Below are 21,221 nucleotides of genomic sequence, written 5' to 3'. Positions count from 1 at the left end.
ACAGAGTAAGTCAAGAAATATTAATAATGGCAGGACACATATCATGTCAGTGTATGAGACTTAATGTTGCCATGAGATGTCCTGTGCCCCCTTCAGAGTCAGCTCCACTTCAGTCAAAATCTTGGAAAGAGTGTTTGTAAACTTACAAACTCACTTGACAGTTTATATGGAAATGCAAATGATGTAAAATAGCCCACAGAACTTGGAAAAAGTGGAAGTCACTGAGGGCTGGTGCCAACTGATTTCAAAGCGTGTGCCGAGACTGTCCTAGTCCAGGCCTGAGGACGTTGGCAGGAAGTTAGGCAGACCAGCAGCGCACTGCCAGGCCCACTTAGCCCACATATTTGTCCACTCAAATTCTGACATGAAATAAATTAAACAGTGAGGAGGATTTTTTCTTTAAATAGTAAGAAAAAGTAGATTCTGAATGAAAAAGAAGCAAGCTGTGGTTTGTTTCCTACTCCGTGCACAAATGTTTATTAAAGACCAGCATAGACTTGAATATAATCAGGGGAACTGTAAAATTTCCAGAGAAAACAGAAAAGCATCACCAATATCTACTGGAAGCCATAGTAAAGAAAGATTTCTTAGGGAAACACAGAAAGCACCAATGGCTTACGTTAGCTATTGATAAATTGTCATTGTCTGAAAGACACCCATCAGGACAGACAGAGGCAAACACTAAACCTGGGGGAGGGGAGGAATTACTTGCAGTGTCTGTCTGTGTCTGGCAAAAGGTTTTATCAGAATGTGTGAAGAACCCCCAGGATGAAATAATGAAAAAGATATGATCTAAGAAAAGTTTTCACAAAAATACTTGAAAAGACACCTCATAAAAGAAGATAAAAGAGGAGCTAATGAGCACGTGAAACTTTGCCTAATCTTATTAGTCATAGAGAGCTAGAAATCAAAACCACAAAGAAGAACCAACACCCACCCACTGACGCATATCAACTGAACTGCTAGATGCCACTCAGCCCCAGGGGTAACGCAGGGCAACGCTGGGTCTCATAACTAAGACATTCTAAATGCAATCCCAGAAGCTGAGGATGCAACGTGATGTTAGAGCATTCATTCACTACCATGCACAAGGCCCTGGGTTCAATTACACACACACACACACACACAGAGAGAGAGAGAGAGAGAGAGAGAGAGAGAGAGAGAGAGAGAGAGAGACTCACACACACACACACACACACAGAGAGAGAGAGAGAGAGAGAGACTCACACACACACACACAGAGAGAGAGAGAGAGAGAGACTCACACACACACACACACACACACACTAGTTTGGAAGTCTATTGTAATGTTAAATGTACACTTATTCTATGATCCAGAAATTCTGTCCCTAGAGATATGGCCAAGAAATGATGCTACATGGTTCATAAATAGCCTTATACAGGAGTGTTCCTAACAGCTCTATTAATAACCCCAAGTTGGAAACTGGAAACCGAATGTTTATAGATATGAAACTAGACAAGTAAACTGTGGTTGGCTTCACATAGTGAATCATGTGACGCAGCATGTGTGAGTTCTACTGATGTGCTTAGTGATGTGAAAGAGTGCATACCAGATACCCCATGTATGCGACGGTGGAGGAGGAGGAGGAGAGCCAGCTGACGGTGATATAGTGCAGCAGTCACAATCAGAGAGGGAGAGGGTGGTGCTGAATGAGGAAGCACAGAAGTTATCTGGGGAACTCTGTCTCCCGATTGAGTGACATGATTCCAGGGGGTATGTACACATATGAAAGAAATCACTGATGAGTGTTGGTTTTTTTTGTATTGAGAAATGACTTGGTTATTAAAGTCCTCACGCAGCCATGAGGACCGGAGTTCAAGTCCCAGGATCTGATGTATCACACACCCGTAGTCTTAGTGCTGAGGAGGCAGGAATGAGGCTCTCTGGGCCTTTCTGGGCAGTCAGTTTTTCCAAAGTGGGAAGCTCCAGGTTCAGCAAAAGAGTCTGTTTCAAAAAAAACCAAAAACAAACTGGAGGGCAACTGGGGAAGATCCTGACGTGGAACTCCTGCCCCCACATGCATTCACATGGACGTATGCATGTGCATGCACCTCCTCCAAACACTTAAAATATCACTGAGCTGCAAACTCAAGGTTGATACAGGTTTCACATCTAACAGTGCAGGTGCTATATCTCAGTGACCGGACTTGAAGGTCTCACTCAAGCAGGCCATCCCAGTGGCTAGGATGTATACCGGAAAGTCATTGCAGTTTTCTACATAAGTTAGAAACAGTGAGGTCCAACAGATGGCCCTATTTGTCTCGATTAATGGCATTGATGAGGATTCACTAGGGTCTATCCTATGCTGGGATCTGTGTTAGACACTTCAATGTCACATAGAAAAATAGTAATGGGTCCCCAGGCCACCCAGCAGCATAGACTCCACACAGTCAGACTGGTAACAGGTCAGACTGCAAGAGATGCCCAGTGGAGGGCCAGTCCTGGCAGCAGACAAGTAAGCCCAAAGAGCCTAGACATTCTGCTGGCATCTTGATTTGAGGCCAGACCTTGGGAAACAGGGCTTTGGTGATCTGGTGAGGATGGGCCAGTCCTCATAGACCTATAAAGTTCCATGGAGATCTCCCAGATCAGGGTTGGCACAGGGACAGATAAACTGGCTCATGCAAGGATACCCTCTCCAAAGGCAGTAGACAGATCCCTGTGGTCAGTTGAGGTCACAGTCCTCAGTGATGTTCCTACCACTGTGAGCTTGGACTAGATGAACTGAACCAATAAAGTAATCCTTGCACATGTGCTCATTGGTTTGATGCTGGATCAGTGGGGCAACAACCTTCCGGCCTGCAGGGATGTCAGTTAAACCACAGTCAGGCAGGGAAACTTGATGCCACCAGCCAGACTGAAGCAGCCGGTGCCATTGAGGACAAAGCATTTAAGACCAAACACAGGGTGACATGTGGCATCGGTACACAGACTAATTTCAGAGAACAGACTCAGACTGTCCATGCAAGGGCACACATCTGACCTGTTCACTTGGAAGGCAGCGCTAACTCCGGATTCACTCCTCTGTTCTAGATGCTGAGAGGCCCCTTGCTGGATTAGACTTCTTTATGGTAGCTCTTGCGGACCCCCTCGGATTCCTGCGGCTTTCCTATGTTAGCACTGGTTCCTGTGTGTGTGTGTGTGTGTGTGTGTGTGTGTTTTGGGGGAGGGGTGGTTAGTAGGCAAACTGCTTGCCTAATATGCCTGCAGCCCTGCGGTCAATCCCCAGCACCATATGAGACCAGTATGGCGGTGCACATTTTTGATCCCAGTACGTAAGAGGTAAAGATAGATCATTCCTTGACTACTTAGGGAGCCTGAGGCTAACCTGAGCAACATGAAAAGAAAAAGAAAGTAAGTTCCTTAGTTCAGTGAAAGATACATAAACATGGAGTCGGAACTTAGGATGTATGTTTAAAAGGAAGGAAGGCTGGAGAAGAAAGAGCTATGGGTGTTTTTATTTTAATTTTAATTATGTTCTTCCTTGAAAAATATTGTGTACAGGGCTCATGTATACCATGCACTGTGAGCATTTAGGGCTTTAAGGAGGTCAGAGAACCAAACCAGACAGATTTCCATGCCTCGAGCGAGACCAGTAAGGCATGACAGGGCTGGTTGGTGGACCCACCACCTTAGGCATCCTGCTCACAGCTCCGAGGATCTTCTACATTCCCTGCATGAGATGACTGTGACACAGGTGTCCTGTGAAGACCCTCCTCCACCCCATCAGTGCTACAAGGGTGACCTGTATAATGGCCACAGTCGCCCACAACTCAGATGACTGAGCCTCAGCTGAGACAGCAGCAGAGAAACCAAGTGTGGTTGATGTCAAGCAAAGGTACCCTGGGCTCCAGCTTACATCTTGTTTTCAGGGTGGCGTCACCAAAGAGGAAAGACCCCCAAGACGTCCCAGGTCACAGTGGGTCAGTGATTCTGTTCCAGATGCCTCTTCTCTGAATTCATCCCCGACCCCCGTTTTCTACACACCGTCCTTGCCTCTTGCTCGTTGGCTCATTCCTCTACGTGCCAGCCAGACCCTTCTCCAGCAAACGGCTGCAGGTTCAGGGAAAAATTATCTCTAGGCACAATTTCTTTCCCATAATAAATGTACATTTTTTCCTGCCTTCTGTGGACTTGTAGCAGTCACTAAAGGCAATTGGGTCTTCAGCTGGATGGGGAGTGCAGGCTGTTGAAACACAATCTAGCTGACTGGACTCCAGATGCACACATTGGTGCCTGTACAGTGTATTCAGAGCCCTGTAATTGTATTCTTTCACTTCTTTCTCTAACAGAGCAGCTAAGGAGGAGCTCTGAAAATGAGGATGCTGTTAGGAGAGAGACCAGGCAGCAAACATTTATTTACAGATCTGTTACTGGAAATTATCAAGATCCATTTCAGGAGTTGAGCTTTCAAAAAAAAAAAAAAGTGCTCTAAATGACCAAGGAGAATGTATTGCCCATAATCATTTTCTATCCCTGATGGCTAGGTAATGAAAAGCAGACTCTTCATTGAACATGAAAGCAGGGGAAATTAGGAAGTAATATATTCAATTGTAGAAGCCCTTTGCCAAGACTGTATTGATTTCATGTTCTGACAACTTCAGTTAAATCTCCATGGGGAAACACGTTTGAAGCTGATCACATCTAAGACGTGCATGTTCCCACTGCTTGGACTCCGGGACTCCGGGGGTGGATGGAAGTGGTGATGTCTCCACTGGGGATGCGAAACTCCATCTTCTCTTTGGGACATGTTCATTCTGATTGTGGGAGAGCATGGGCTATAAAGGCCCTAGCATGACCATAACTGCAATGATGGGAGAGGCTGGCCCCCTCTGCTGAACCCACTCTAACTATTCCTCTGCCTCCTCCTTGTATGTCTTCCTCTGATCTCAGCACCCATCTACAATGGCCAATCCTTCCATGTAGCCATTAGCCCTGGCCAGACACTCAGACTTGTGCTAGGTGCTGGGGTCATGTGGCCAGCCAGAGCAGTACTCACACTCTAGCATCAAGAACATTCCAGCAAGGCTGTGCCAACTGCGTGGGAGGGTGGAAGAGAACACCAAAACACTGAGAAAAGATACTGGGGAGCTTCCAGGAGGAGGTGGAATTCTTGAAGCCAGGAGGAGGGATCAGGGAAAGAAGACATTCTGGTAGAGAGAATTTTGAGCTGAAATATCTGGGACAATGTAGTGTTTAGTTTTTGCTACCCCGCTTTAAGCTCTGGGTGGTCGACACCACCAGTGCCATCGAAGTTCCCTTGGATCCATGGATGAAACACACACATTACCTTATTTTCATCCTGCTTTATTGGCTCAATTGCTGGCCTCTTCAATTCTCCTGTGGCCAGCGTGCCCTTCCCAATGCTCTCAGTTAAGCACATCTTAATGTGCTCTTAGTTGCATTTCTAATCTCCCACATAGGGAAGTGGCCTATGGCCGCTCTGCCCAAGATCTCACATGACTAGTCACCTTTTCTCCTCCCGAAGCATGGTGAAATCTCCCTTCCTCTTCCTCTTCCTGCATCTCTTAGCTTGTCTGTGGGTACCCAGAAATTCCTCCTCTTTCTTTCTGCCCAACAATTGGCCCTTGGCATCTGTATTGATCCATCAAGAACCAATTGGGGAACAGGAACTTAGCATCAAAACCACCCACTACAGACAAGGGTTGGGGATGGGAAGCTCATTGGGTTGAGTGCTTATCTAGCATTTACAATGTGCTGCGCCATTCCCCAGAGCTGCAGAGACCAAGTGTGATGCCACATGCTTGTAGTAATCCCAGAACTCTGGAGGTGGAAGAAACTCAAGGCCATCTTGTGTTGCATAGCAAGGTGAGGTGGACCTTAGATATATGAGACCCTATTTAAAGAAGAGAGGGTAGTATGTGTCATAGAACTGTTCACAGATCTCTCTCTCTTTCTCTCTCTCTCTCTCTCTCTCTCTCTCTCTCTCTGTGTGTGTGTGTGTGTGTGTGTGTGTGTGTGTGTGTGTGTGTGTGTATACGTGCATCTAAGTTCACCTCTTTTGTTACTGTTTCACTCTGTAGTCAGGCTGACCTGGAACCCATTGTGTGGCCAAGGCTGTCCTTGAATTTGCAGCAATCTTTCTTCCTGCTGCTTCATCTGAAATTACAGGTATGAGACTCCATGTCTAAACATGAGTCCACGTTTATTGAGCACACACTCTCACAGGCATTGTTGGCAAGATGGCGCCTTTGCTTCTGAGTGAGTGAGGATGTGGGTCTTAACCACATCTCCGATAACCAAGGACAAGGTGCCCAGTCACACTCCTTAAAACCAGATACTCCTGTGGTCCAGAATGTGACTTGGAGACAGTTTCTGGATTCTTCTAATCCTCCTCTGTAAAATCAGAATATTTTCTTACATATGATAATCACATTATGCCTGTGCTTGGCACATGCAATGTGCTTAGTGTGTTTTACGAGACAGGCCTTTCCTACCATTGGGACATCTACTCTGTGTTTCTCTGGGAACATGTGCTGGGAGTTCCAACTCTGCACTTCAGAACACCCCCCCCCCCAACCCCAGGCAAGTTTACCACATTTTGGAGAAAGAGGATTCTGGTTCAGTAGAAGCTGGTGCCCAGCCAGGGACAGGCATCAGTCTGCGCAGGGGAGGAGAAAGAGCAGGGTGGCAGAACAGAGTGCCCTGAGATGAAAACATGCTCTGGTGTCTTCATCTCCAACCAGGAGGCTGCATTCTAGAGGCAGGGGCATCTAGTCTGGGGCATCTAGTCTGTGTAATAGGGCTCTCCTATGGTCAGTGTGACAGCTTAATGGATAAGGATACTTGCTGCCTACTGTGAAGATCTGAGTCTGAGCCCTAGAAACCCACACAGTGAAAGGGGATGAACTGCTACCTCCAGAAATGACTGCCCCTTCCCCCTAAAAAAAAAAGAAAGAAAGAAAGAAAGAAAGAAAGAAAGAAAGAAAGAAAGAAAGAAAGAAAGAAAGAAAGAAAGAAAGAAAAAACAGTAGGGTTCTGCAGAGGGACAGAACCAAGAAACCATATATGTGATTAAAAGAGAGGATTTATTGCATTGGCTTACGTTCTCCGAGTCAGTTTTGCTGGCTGGAGAACTTTGTAAGCTGAGAATCATTAGCTGTAAGCCCAAGAAGCTAGAGGCCAGCAGACAGTGAGCAAGCTCTGAGCGTCACAGAGACCCAGCCAGGAATAGACCAGGAGGAACTGACAAGAGGAAGGATGAGCTAATCTGCCTGGCTGAAGAACATGGTGGGCACAGAGCACACAGGCGAGCTAGGAGAAGACCTGGACCAGGCACTTGCTGTAGCCCTGGTGGGAAAGCCACCATAGGAGACTTAAAATGGGTTCCCAGGGAGGTAAAAAAGGCAGAGAGTACCCCATGACTTTGGAGATACTGAGGGAAAGTCCAGGGCTGAGATTGTAAAAGGGGGATGTTTGGGTCAGGTGACATTGGCAAGGAGGAACCATGCCTATCCACTCACCCAGTCTACTGTTCCCTTGGGCCAGGCACCGTGCCGGGGTTAAAGTGCCCACATTCCACTGGTCAGGTCAGGAAGGGACCCAGGTGCCCCTGAAACACCCAGAAGAAGGAGACTATCAGCCACAGTGCTGGCCCGCAGAGCTTTATCTAAATGTGCTTTCATTCTCTCAGAACAAGAAAACAGGTGGGCAGCCAGGGTCCTGCTGTGGCTCTGTGGCCAAAGCCTGGCCAGGCTCTTGCTGTTTTTCCTCTCTGCTTCCATGTTGTGAGTTAAACTGTTCCCAACAGAAGGATATGTTCAAATCCTAACCTTCATGACCCATGAATGCCAACTTAATTGGAAAAAGGGCCTGTGTAGCTATAACCAAGTTATCAGCAAGGAAGTCATCCTGGGGTGCATGGACTTCCTCCAGTATACCTGGTACCCTTGTAAGAAGAGGGGAGATACACAGAGGCAGATGCAGGGAAGGAAGCTGTGACAGTGGCTACCAAGATCAGAGCCCCACAGTGACAAGACAAGGTAGACCAGAGACGGCCACCACCTGAGGCTAAGCAAGGCAGGACAGTATCTTAGGATGGAGTGGGGCCTGCTGACACCTTGGTTTCAGGCCGAATATCTAGAGTCTCAGGCCCCTGAGACTGTGGTCATTTCCTATAGCAACCCCCAGAAGCCAGAAAGCTCTGTAGCTTTCCTCTGTTCTCACTGCTGTGTGGTGGCTGGCTTGTAGGTGTGGAAAGAACAGGGAAAAAAAAAAAAAGCACGTGCCAGCCTGGGTGGGGTCTTTTCAGGAAAGTGGTGGCTTCCACAGAGTGCCCTGCAGACAGACAATTGTCTGTTCCCACCAGCCTCGGAGGCTGCACGTGTAATCCCAGTGACAGAAAAATTTTGTAGAAAATCATCCTCTATATGTGCATATACACATACAGAATTTATATATTATATAATTTTAAACTTATTAATCTAGGGTATTTGATTACTGAGTTTGAACAAATGCATGTGGTCAAATAGCTCTCACCAAATCTAGACAGAATACACCCATCACTCCAGAAGGTCCCCTCAAGCCAATTTGTCATCTGTCAATCTCTACTTCCAAATATGGTTCCTGTACAACTCTGAACTTTTCTTCACTATAGACTCACAGGACTGTTTCTTTCATCTGCGTTTTGCATAATTTATTGTAAACTGAATAGTAAGCCTTTTGCTTCTGGCTTCTGTTACTTTACACAGTGCTTCTGGGATCCGGCAGCTGTGGCTGTGTGTCTGTGGATGTTCCTTGTCTCTACAGAGTAGGATTTCTGTATAAGGTCTATTCTATCTGTGTGCCCAGTAACCAATTGTTACATTGAAACCACTTTAGTGATTATGAATGAAACATTTTCTTACAGCTCTTTCCCTAGACAACTGTTTCAATTTATCTGTGCAAACACTTCAGAGTGCAATGACTAGCTTCTCTGGTGGCTACATGCTAAAATTTTTTTAAAGGAACTACCAGACTGTTTCCAAAGTGTCCACAGCACCTTGCATCCCTACCAGCGATGTGGTCTCAGCAGCTGACCATTCTTGCTCACGCTATGATCGCCAGTCTTACTTGCTGTTGCCATGGTGGGTGTGAAATGGCTTCCCACTGTGGTCTCGATTTGCATTTCTCAAACCCTCTCTGTGTGTTTATTTTCCATTTCAGATACAGATGGGTGAAGTGTCTGCTCAAAGGTTTTGCCCATGTGTTTAAGTGGGTTTCCCTTTCGTGGTGTATTTTAAAATAAGTTATTCCTTTCCACTTATCTGTAATGCTGATATATATATATATATACACACACACACACACATATATATGTATATGTACATGGTAGCTTTGTAAAAGTCTGCCATATACATGGCTGGCAAACATTTCCACTACTCTGTTACCTTTTATAGCAGTGTGCTGCAAAAGTAAAGGACTTATTAAAATAAAGTTTTCCATATCGTAGCTCATGAACTTTTTGTCTAACCCAGTGTGGCTAAGACTTTCCTCCTGTGGTTCCTAAATTTCTATAAGTGTAGCTCTAAAATTTAGATCAGCAAATCACTTTTGCCCAAAGTGTGCAGTACGAGCTGAAATTTGCTTGGGTTTGCATGTGTTCGTGCATTTATTTTGGCAATATTCCTTCAGAACATCACTTCCCTGTCTTCAATTACCTTAATGACTGTAGATGTGTGGCTGTATTCCTGGGCTCCCTGATTGCTCCATTCCTCCATATTTCTTTTCTTTTTAAAGATTTATTTATTTATTCTATGTAAGTACACATATAAGTAGTAGCTGTTTCAGACACATCAGAAGAGGGCATCAGATCTCATTACAGATGGTTGTGAGCCACTATGTGGTTGCTGGGATTTGAACTCAGGACCTCTGAAGAGCAGTCAGTGCTCTTAACTGCTGAGCCATCTCTCCAGCCCCCATATTTCTATCCTTAACCCAATTATATTCCATTGTGCTAACTGTAGCTTTATCTTTAAATCAGACCATGTGAATCTTTCAAGGTTTTTCTTTCTCAAAACCACCTTTGCCTATTCAAGGTTCTCTGTTGTCCCTACAGCTTCTGTCCTCACACGTTCTTACCAAAGCTGAAAGCTGGCTGGAGTTTTGATGGGCATGTGTTGACTTTGCACATCAGGATGACAAATGATATTGTAGCAATATCAAGGTTTCCCATCTGGGAACATAGCAATATCTCCTTTCATTTAGGGGCCTTTGTAAATTTCTCTATGCCAAGGATATTGCAACCCTACAGAAAGACCAACAATGTCAACTAACCTGGACCCTTGGGACCTCCCAGAGACAGAGCCACCAACCAGAGAGCATACATATGCTGGTCCAAGGGTCCAGGCACATATGTACCAGAGGACTGCCTTGTCTGACCTCAGTAGGAGAGGGTGTGCCTAATCCAGCAGAGACTAAAGTACCAGGGTTGGGGATACCTTGGGGGGGTGCCCCCTCAGGTAAAGGGGAGAGGGGATAAGGAGAGAAACTCTGTGAGGGGAGACCAGGAGGGAAGGCAGCATTTGAGGTGTAAGTAATTAATTAATTTAAAATTTTCTGTATGCCATATTTGGGGCGGGGTTCATGTTTGCATTTATACATATTTTATAAGTATTTCATGTTTCTGGAGTTACCATAATATTTTAAAAAATATTTTTTATTTATATGTGTGTGTAAGTGTATACCATACTCATGCATTTCCTGTGGAAGCCAAAAGAGGGTGTTAGATCTCCCAGAGCTGGAGACACAGGCAGTTGTGAGCTTTAGTATGGGTGCGGATTGAAATTCAGATCCCCTGAAAGAGTAGCAAGTCCTCTTAACCACTGAACTGTCTCTCCAGCCCTATAATAGGATTTTCATTTCATATTTCTAATTGTTCACTATTGGGACATAAACACGGAGTTGACTTTTTAAGTATTAATCTTATACCTTGTGACTTTGCTTAATTTACTAAAAGGTCTATAATCTTTATTATATATCCCTTGGCATTTTCTTTATAGACAATCATGTTTTTTAATATAAAGGTTTTGCTTATTCCTTTCTTTCCTTCTTTCTTTCTTTCTTTCTTTTTTTCTTTCTTTCTTTCCTTCCTTCCTTCTTTCCTTCCTTCCTTCCTTCCTTCCTTCCTTTCTTTCTTTCTTTCTTTCTTTCTTTCTTTCTTTCTTTCCTTCTTTCTTTCCTTCCTTCCTTCTTTCTTTCTTTCCTTCTTTCTTTCCTTCTTTCTTTCCTTCCTTCCTTTCTTTCTTTCTTTCTTTCTTTCTTTCTTTCCTTCTTTCTTTCCTTCCTTCCTTCTTTCTTTCTTTTTTTCTTTCTTTCCTTCTTTCTTTCCTTCCTTCCTTCCTTTCTTTCTTTCTTTCTTTCTTTCTTTCTTTCTTTCTTTCTTTCCTTCCTTCCTTCCTTCCTTCCTTCCTTCCTTCCTTCCTTCCTTCCTTCTTTCTTTCTTTCTTTCTTTCTTTCTTTCTTTCTTTCTTTCTCCTGCCTTATTACCCTGGCTATCTCCTCCAGCACTCTGCAAAGGAGAGAGGTGAAGGCAGACAGCTTTGTCTCCCTTTCCAGAGGGAGAAAGAGCATTTATTCTTTTACTATCAAATATGATGCTAGCTGAGGATGTTTTTAATAATGGTCAACTATAAGGAATGCTTCTAACTGGCTACGTTGCTCAAATTCATTTGAGGTCAGTTTCTAGAAACAAAGAGGAGTAGGTCTGATCATTTACCACACGGAAGGCTTTTTCTCTATGTCCTCCACTCTGTATCTTGATTGTGCTGTGATTGTGCTTTTCATTGGACATTCTCCCATCTGAGGCCGACATATTAGGGGAAAGGTCTATGGGACCCTCTGGGAGCCTTGGGAACCCACTGCTCTCTTGAGTTGCCTTTCTGAGTTTCTTGTGATCTTTGAAGAGGCAAAGAAGCCGCCAGAGTCTTTTCCAGCCTGTTCTCTGTCCCTGTTTTCTGTTTATCTGGCCACTGAAAAGCTTACACCCCGTGTCATACTGCTTTTAAATAGTGCTCTGGACTCTGTCTAGAGCACCTATCTGCATACCTGTGTGGTTTGTTCTTTCCTTCTGCCTCCCTGTGATCTTCAGGAGAGCCTCGCCCTGGCATTATTCTGTAAGATAATGACTAGTGTTGCCAGATTTTGGAAACTTCCAGGAACTCCCAGAATCTGTGAATATCCCACAAGGTGCTTAAGAGAGTCACTGGCCTCTGGCCTCTGCCTTCTCAGTTGGACAGTGACACCAGTTCAGGGGATACTGATTGAGGGATCATTAGCACTGACACACAATCTGTCCTTGCCCTGAGCTGTCATAAGATGCCCTGTTAGATGTGGAGCTAGAGGCTCACATGACATGCATAGCTCTCCTGACCATGCCCACCGCCCCGGGTCCTCATATTGAATTATACATGGCAGAGGCTGTTTTTTCCACTAGCACACAAAGCAGAGTTGGAGGAGGCATCTTACACAGTGAGAGCTCCAGGCCCTGCAGAGGCAAAGCTACCACAAAGCTGGTTACTTTCCGTCTGAGAGGCCTGTCAGCTTGGGGGTGATGTAAGTGGGAAGTGGAGACCTCAAGTGTAACTTTCTATTTGAGAGTTAGTTCCTTGAGAACATACACACAGAATCACTCAAAGTTCAATATCAAGTCATTTGGCTTTTGAGACAAAGAGAGAGAAGGAGGCGCAATGGAAAGGTCAGAAGTGCCAAATTTAACTTTCTACTCTGGTGAGGTAAGATGTGCCTTGGGCTCCATGCATATCTGACCCACAAGGTTTCAGTTGGACGATGTTCTGTGCCAGTGCCAGTGATGCACATAGACAGCCAGTGGCTCCTGTTAACTCCTCACGTGGATCAGACACAGAGACCACTAGATACCAACATGTGAGATGTTACAGACCCACAGGGAGCCATTGAAAGCAAAAAGATGCACCCCATGACAGTGGATGCAAGGAGGGACAGGGGAGATTACATAAAGTATTATATCTAAACAGTCAATTTGGTCTTCAGGCACCCATGGGTGAGCCTACTCTTATTCTGAGAAATATATATAGTATCAAACTATCCACTGTTTATATATCTATGTATCAGTGTACCTATCATATCTCATAAGAGACATTTCTTCATACAGTGGTTGGTGTTTAACACAGAAACTCACAACTGGTCATAGTGCAGAGGATAAACATCTGTGGAATGCTCAGCCACAAGTGGAACATCTGTATCACCACCCCCATCCCCACAAAGTTTCAGGAGCTGTGGTTAAAGGTGGGGGACAGAAGTGAGGGAGGGCTGTCTGTGTGGCAGGACCTCTGCATGAACTCATAGCAGCCATTGTTGCTTACAGCAGACCTGAGTGTGGTCAAGCCATGCAGCACTCCAGCCTGGAGGAGAGAGGGGCTCATGAACCCCACACCAGACTGAGGACAAGTCAGATAATGGCTTTCAGGGGAGGAAAAGTCAGTCTCCTTTATTGGGGGTAGCTCCTGGTAAGCTTACTACACTGTAGTAAATGTCCCACATTTGGGAGTATATGGGCAGCACAAATTAAACTTGGTGGGTTATTTAAAGAGGGGCATGAAGTTGGGGGTGGGGAAGTGTCAGTCAGTCTGGGAGGGGTTAGGGTGTGGACATGAATGAAAATTCTCAAAATTTCATAAAAAATATTATATATAAGAAGAATTGTCAGCTTCCAATGGGATAGCTATATCATCAAATCTTTGAGATCATGGCAGATGAGGGGACAAGAGATGGTGAAAGACAGCAGTGGTGGGTGACTGCAAGCCAACCTACAACCTACAACCGGGCATTTAGGAACTCAAAGCAGTTGTGATAGCATGCATGAGGCCGGTGCAAGCCCAAGCCAGGCAAGATCACAGCATGGAGAGGGGATGGGGTATGGAACCCCACCTCCATCTGGGGAGTTAGTGGCAGTTGATAGCTCCTGGGAGAGGGAGAGTCTTCTTTAAGGGGGTGACCCCTGGTAGACTGGTGACACACCCTATACCCTAGAGAATTTGAGCAACACAAGTTTAACTTGAAGAGTTGTTTGTTTGTTTTTTAAAAAGATATCAAGTTGGGTAGAGAGGAAAGTGGGTGGGCCAGGGAGGAGTGGGGGAGAAGGGAATTGAATATGAACCCAATGCATCGTATGAGATTCTCAAGGAATTAGTTAAAATATTAGTTTTATTTTAAATCTCCAGGAAGTGAATAGTCCCATGTAAATAGTCTCACTGTGTTTATGTATGGGCCTGGATCACTCAAATTATTTCTTTCTTATTTTTGTTTTGTGGTACTAAGGATTGACCCTCACACATACCAGGCAAGTGCTCCACCACCAGGTCATATTGCCTGTCTTCTCTTCTTTTCTCTTCCTTCCTTCCTTCCTTCCTTCCTTCCTTCCTTCCTTCCTTCCTTCCTTCCTTCCTTCCTCCCTCTTTCTTTCTCTCTCTCTCTCTCTCTTTCTTTCTTTCTTTCTTTCTTTCTTTCTTTCTTTCTTTCTTTCTTTCTCTCTCTGTCTCTCTTTCTCTCTCTCTCTTTTTCTTTCTTTCTTTCTCTCTCTTTCTCTCTTTCTCTCTCTCTTTCTTTCTTTCTTTCTCTCTCTCTCTGTCTCTCTTCCTCTTTCTTTCTCTCTCTCTCTCTCTCTTTCTTTCTTTCTTTCTTTCTTTCTTTCTTTCTCTCTCTCTTTCTCTCTCTTTCTTTTCTCTCTCTTTCTTTCTTTCTTTCTTTCTTTCTTTCTTTCTTTCTTTCTTTCTTTCTTTCTTTCTTTCTTTCTCTCTTTCTGTGTATAGAGGAGGGCAGAGAGACAGGGTCTTCTCCCTAAGTTGCTGAGGCTAGCTGTGAATTTACAGTCCTTGTGCTTCAGCCTCTTGAACAACTGAGATTACAGGGTCCATTCCAAATTACTCCTTGAACATGTGTCACCTCTGAAGTATCAGGCATGAATAGACATCATGCCTACTGTATGAGGACTTCACACACACACGCACACACACACACAGAAGCACCCATGCTTGCATGAACACATGTGTGCACACAGCGAACACACACATACACAACACATGCACACACACATACACACACAGGGACTGGACTCCCTGGACACCATCCAGGATATTCATTGCACTCTCAGGTTGCTCTTGCAGGTCCTGCAGACTCCTGGTGACTTTTCACAATACCCAAGCTTAGTGCAGTATTGACAGTTTGGATAGTAACTGGGTCTGTTGGTAAAGGCTGGTAAGCCTAGCTACTTAGAAGCCTGGGGCAAGAAGATCACTAGTTTAAGTCCAGCACAGATAACTTAGTGAGGACCTGTTTCAAAACATAAAGAACAAGGTTGGGTTGGGTGATGTCATTCAGTCCATGGGAGAGTGCTTGTCTACCATGCATGAGGCACAAATTTCAATCCCCCACTACACACAGTCCAAAACCAAGAAAGCAAAAGAAAAAAGGGAAATTTCAAGTTCTTTTTTCTCTAAATATTATTCATTTCCCATCCATTTGACAGGTGGTGACCAAGAAGGGGGACTTCTTCAGTGCCTGGAACTCCTGTATGCACCATGTCACCTCATTGTCTCTGGCACACATTCACAGAGGTGAGTTGGCTCTTGTTGAATGTTCATGACTGCAAGGCTCAGGTTTCTGAATGCCACAGGGGAATATAAGTCTGTAGAAGGGAAATCTTGCCATCAGTCTGAGCCTTGCTGCTGGATTTAGGGCCCCAAGTAACTCCAAGAGGCTTGGAGCCTGTTGTAATTCAACCCCCTGCTTATTAAGAAAACTAGCCAGATAGTGGTCAGAAAGCCCACCAGGATCCATCTACCAGACAGGAGCTAGTTTGTACTCATCAATCACAAGCCCTTTGTCCAACAACATCTGGAATCTCTGAATAAATAAATGGAGAGGATATATATATATATATATATATATATATATATATATATTCAAAACAAAACACAACACAGCACAAGTCTGATACAAAGGCTACTGGTTGAGAAGTTCCAAGCACTATAATAGCTGACTAAACCCAGTCCTTAAATTAGGTGGCTGTGTCAACCCATAAGTCTCTGATTCTCAGCTAAAGACAGTTTTACCTCAAGGTAATATTTGACCATGTTTGAAGATGCTTGCATTGTTTGATGGGAGCAGCATTATTGGCTGGTAGTAGGTAGATGCTAAAATAAATGTTAACTGTCCTATAGGTCACAGGCCAGTTCCTACAGTCCATTATGTAAATAACACTGAGACTAAAACTATTCATTTGATCTAAGGAAACTAAAATAGCACAAGAAAATGAAACATTAAGTATTTGGATTCATGTCATTGAAATTATTTAATGTTAAGAATCACTTTATTCACAACATGACTTCACTGTGCGAGTAATAGGTATTAAAAGAAAAAGCCCAGGCTCTCACCAAGCCTTCTGGTTGTGTGGGGCCTCTTCCATCACATGGAGCCACTGAGGGTCATGCAGAGCAGGGCCAGGTTGACCCCCCCCCTCCTCCCAGCAAGACTGCAGGGGCATGGCTCCTGGTGCTTCTCATCTCGAAGGAGGGAATTCTTCAGTGGAAGAGTCAGGGCAGGTATTGTGGCCAACAACCCAGGAATGAACATATTTGATGAAATTTCCCAGCCTGCGCACCATTTTCCAAAAGGAACTGTGTAGCTTCAGGGATGCCCAGCATCCCTCAGGGCTGAACCAGAGGAAATGCTTTCAGTTCAGCGGGAGTGTGACTACTTCCCTCTCTCTGAGGTTTGGCTCTGGGAACTTTGTGTGCTAGAGCGAGCATCATAATTCAGGCCACTGAGCACAGGCTGGAATGAGGATGTGCCAGGAACACAGGTTCTTCATGGAGAAAGAAAGCAAGTAGTCCACAAGAGGCCTTCACACACAGTGACCCAACCCTGCAGTAACCAGCACAGTATCAGCAGTCCTGATTCTGATTGAATTCTATCTTCTGATCATTGCGACAAGGAGGAGGAGCAAGGAGAGGGACAGACAGGAACAGAGATGGGGGCAGCACTCACATTGGATCCCCTCATTTAGAGATCCAGACATTTTACCTGTATGCCCTGACATGAATTGGCTGTGAGGAAACTTATTCATAGGAACTGAACTTAGAAACGACTGGTTTAACCAGAATGCCAGTTTATTCATCAAGTCAAAACCCACCTGCCGATCGATCGTCTGCACGTCATCCCTCCCCTGGGCAGCACGACCCTTGGAGTTAAGTGGTAACCGAGGGGGTACGGCAGGTCACACCATCTGCATAACTTATGCTTTCAGGGCTGGCTGCCAATCTGAGGACCACGGTCAGGTCAGCTGCCAGTGGTCCTGTAGGTCACAGGCTATCTATGTCCCTGAACCAACTATGGTTCCAGCCATATTTGCTTAAGAAATTTGTGAAGCACACTGAACACACACCAGCCCAGCCCATACACCCTAGTTGAAGGCAGGCATGTCCCACACCTCTATCCACAGCATACATCATTCATTGGCCTCATTCTGGGAGGTGTTAAGGCCCTGGTACTGGGGATCTTCCCTCTGGGTCCCTGTGTACTGACCACAGATACCGTCCATCCCAAAGCCCAGCTCTAAGATGAAGGCATGGGTCATCTTTGACCCCCAATTCTCAAACATCTCTGAATAGCCGTTAGTTTTGTGTCTGGGGCTTGTATGGTTCACCTTAGAAGCAGGACTGTGACTCTTCCAGTGACTCTGCACCTTACAAGTATAGTTGAGTTTGGTGTAAGGTCTGAGGTCACTTGCTTGAGAGGCTGGTTATCTGGGGTCATGCCCTGGCTCTCCTTACACCAGCTCTGTGACTGCAAGAGAGATGCCCAACTTCTCTAAGATTCATTTACAGAGACTGTGAGACTATGGTGAAGATGAATTCAGAGAATCCTTTCAAGTCCTGTCTTACTGTCTGACTCATTCTGCGGGATGCAAAGAAGAAAGCTGTTAATCACTAGTCTAAAAAGAAACAAAAACAAAACAAAAACACCAACCAACCAAACAAAACAAAACAAGACAAAAAAAAAAAAAAGCAACAAATCTTAGTTTCTGTAACTGAAGTAGATCTTGTCTTTTAAGAGGAAGTTAAACAAGTGTGAGTGTTTGAGGTCTGCGTGCCGGGAAGAAACATCAAAGGTTTGCTGTCTGCTCAGCACAAAAGAAATCCAACCCATTCTGAACTTTCAGTTGACTAATTTATTTATTTATTTATTTATTTATTTTTAAAGAGAGTGATTGTTTTCAGAAAATTACCCTCAGGTTTAAGACCAGATACAAAGTTCTTGGGTATATAAAGAAGAACATTAATTCAATGACAGTGTTTAGGGAACTCAGGAATAATTTGTAATAGAAAACTCTGTAATGAAAAGGTTTAGAGGCTATGGCGATGTCTCTGTGGGTGAGAATGCTTACTGCACACATGTGAGGATCTATGCAGCCAGGTGTGGCTGTGTGTCCCTACGACCCCAGCACGTTGGTGGGCACTAACAGGGGGTCACTGGGGCTTACAGACTGCTAGCCTTTCTCCAGGTTCAATGAGAGACCCTGTCTTAAAGGGGAAAAGTAGGAGACCCTACATCTTCCTCTGTCCTCTGCACGCACAAGTGTGCACCTGTTTACACACGAATGTGCCTATACCACATACAGGAAAACAAGCCGTGCAATGCAAAGGTCTGCACAGACAGACCTGTGTCAGGCCCTCAGGATAGGAAGGCACACAGCCTGCAGCAGGCAGGTAGCTGGAGCCCGTGTTGCTGCCTTCACATCCTCCCGCCCTCCAGCAGAGGTCTCCAGGGGAAAGGAAAACTGCTAAGAGCCCAACAGTCTTTGCTGACCTGCACAGACATTGCCTGCAACACTTTTGAAGGAAGAGCACACAGAAGGAGAGGGGGGAATCAGTCTGCTAAAGCTCGGACCTTAACATCTCCCCAGATGAAAATGAACTCAGAGCCAAGCCACTTTTATTAGGAACAAATGGGGAGGAAGCGCCTCCTGCCATCAGTATCAGTTTGTCACCTGAAGGCTGGGGAAAACTCGGCTTGAGATAAAAATGTTAAGCAGTCTCCAGTGGCTTCTGGAGTGGGATGTAACCATTACAGTGATAAATTGATATTTTTCTGTGATGCACATATTTATCTTGCCCTAGAAAGAGCATCTCTGAACCTCATGGTATCTGAACCCCTAAGGGTGTGCCCCGTTCCAGGCAAAAAAGAAAGGAAGCACTCATTAAAGAAAGGGTAGCATCCATGCTTCCCAGCTCCGTGCAGAACCGTCTGTGACGTTTCTCAGAGCTGGTGAGCTTCATGCAGCAGGAAGCCTCTCTTCTGCTTCTTAATAAAGTGCCTGATAATTTTGAATGTCCGCGTTAAGGGCAGGTTGTAATTATAATTAGAACACAGAATGCCACAGGGTTCTGCCTACTGAGAATTAATTTCAGATTCCTTTCAAGGACGTGTGTGTTTTCAAACGAGGCTTTCTTTGTTAATAAAAACATGATCGCATGCATTATTTAAAACAGCGTGTCGTGTTTTGCCCATTAGTGCTGATTCCAATATTCTTCGTGGGGCTAGCACTTTCCTTCCAGTTGTGAATGGAGTTAGTCTTTGGACAAATTGCATTCGCCTTACTTAGCTTACACTTGAAACCATTTTCTATAAAATTATGAAAGTAGATTTACCACCTCCTTGAATGCCTTTTAACAATATGGAAGCACTGAAGGCCACCTCTTCAACACAATCCTGTGTGAGTCTAGGAACTTGTCACCGATTATAAATACCGAAGTGTCACCCCCATGCCACCCTCAGCCCTTAAACCTGAAGGACACGGTTTTCCTTTGATAGAACCAGAAGTTTCAAGTGAACTTATCTTACTGTGTGGATAGTGAGTTTGCGCAGTGTTGTGTTGTTCCTGCTGGAGACTGAAGGGTGGAGGGTGCTGTCAGAGGGGAGGACTCAAGGCCCTGTGCCAGCTATGATAATGTGCTTCTTCTCTCGACGCTAGTCCCCACCAACCTGACACACAAACTTTACCACAGTGGCCTGTGCAGATCCCTATGTCTTCGTTTCTCTTCACAAAACAACTTAATGGAGAAAGGTTGCTTCTAGCTCACAGTCCAGGAGCACAGTGCTGAGGTCAAGGCAGGGGGAGCGTGAAGCATCTGTTACCTCTCATCCACAGTCAAGCAGGGGGAATGAACACAAGCTGCCACTCAGTTCTGCCTCGCTGTCTCTGCAGTTCAGGATCCTAGCCACAGCCGCAGGTTTTCCCACCTCAATCGCCGTTATTAACGTAATTCTGCAGGGGGATTCCAAGAGGCCCATCTTTCAGAGAATACTAGATTCTGTCTAATTGACGATGGACACTAGTCATCACACCGATGAGATGCAAGTGGCTAAAGGGAGGGAGTCCTCAGTACGGCTATACCTGGTCCTATCTTCTCTGTGTGTCTGTCCACATCACATACATGAATGATGGGACTGGCCAGGGATCTAGGGTGCTGAGAAAGGGCAGATGTAATTGGCTCACAGTTCTCAGCAGAGCTGGGCTTTTAGAGACCCCAGGAAGGGAAGGGATGTACCAGCTTGTCTTCTTTCTCCCAGTCAGATGTTCAGCTCAGACCCATGAATGTATTCTGGGAACACAAGGTGCTCATTGTACAGGGTCCACATTCTATAGAACCTCCTATGGCTTGTTGTTGGGAATAGTTACACATGCTCTGTGTGAGAGCCCAAGAAGTCCCGGGTCTCTGGACCTCTCCCAGACGAAGTCAGAAAAACCCGGAAGGTGGTAATGTGATAGAAAAGAGTAAGAACCCATGTTCTCACTACACGTGTTCAAAAGGGACAGCCATGAAGGTGAGCCTTTTACATGGAATCCATTTTAAATGGGAGTGTGAGGTACTTTGTGCTCTTCAAAAGGAACATGATTAAGGACTGGTGAGATGGCTTGTTGCTCACCCAGAATGACAAGGTTCAGCTCCCAACACCCACACGGGCAGCTTAAAGCTACCTACAACTCCAGTCCCAGGGGATCTGATGTCCTCTTTGAGCTTTCAAAGTCATCTCCATACATATGGCACACAGACATACATGTAAACACACGCACACACATGCACAGGCACACACAAATATCTTCTTAAAAGAACTCTGTATTTTGATTGGTTGTGGTTTTCTATAATGGTCTCTGTTGCAA

The 21,221-nt window shown here is 45.0% G+C and overlaps 1 protein-coding gene across 1 annotated transcript in view; it reads left to right on the top strand.

Annotated features, from left to right (window-relative positions):
* Positions 1-21,221, top strand: part of Acoxl (acyl-CoA oxidase like) — a 291,722-nt gene that overhangs the window by 221,045 nt on the left and 49,456 nt on the right. The window contains 1 exon segment of the mRNA XM_021179280.3: positions 15,525-15,612. Coding sequence (XP_021034939.1) covers positions 15,525-15,612 — 88 coding nt within the window.

Source organism: Mus caroli, unplaced genomic scaffold, assembly GCF_978045245.1.
Source record: "Mus caroli unplaced genomic scaffold, Mus_caroli_1 scaffold_2, whole genome shotgun sequence".
Taxonomy (NCBI): domain Eukaryota; kingdom Metazoa; phylum Chordata; class Mammalia; order Rodentia; family Muridae; genus Mus; species Mus caroli.
This window is presented reverse-complemented; position numbering and strand designations above follow the sequence as displayed.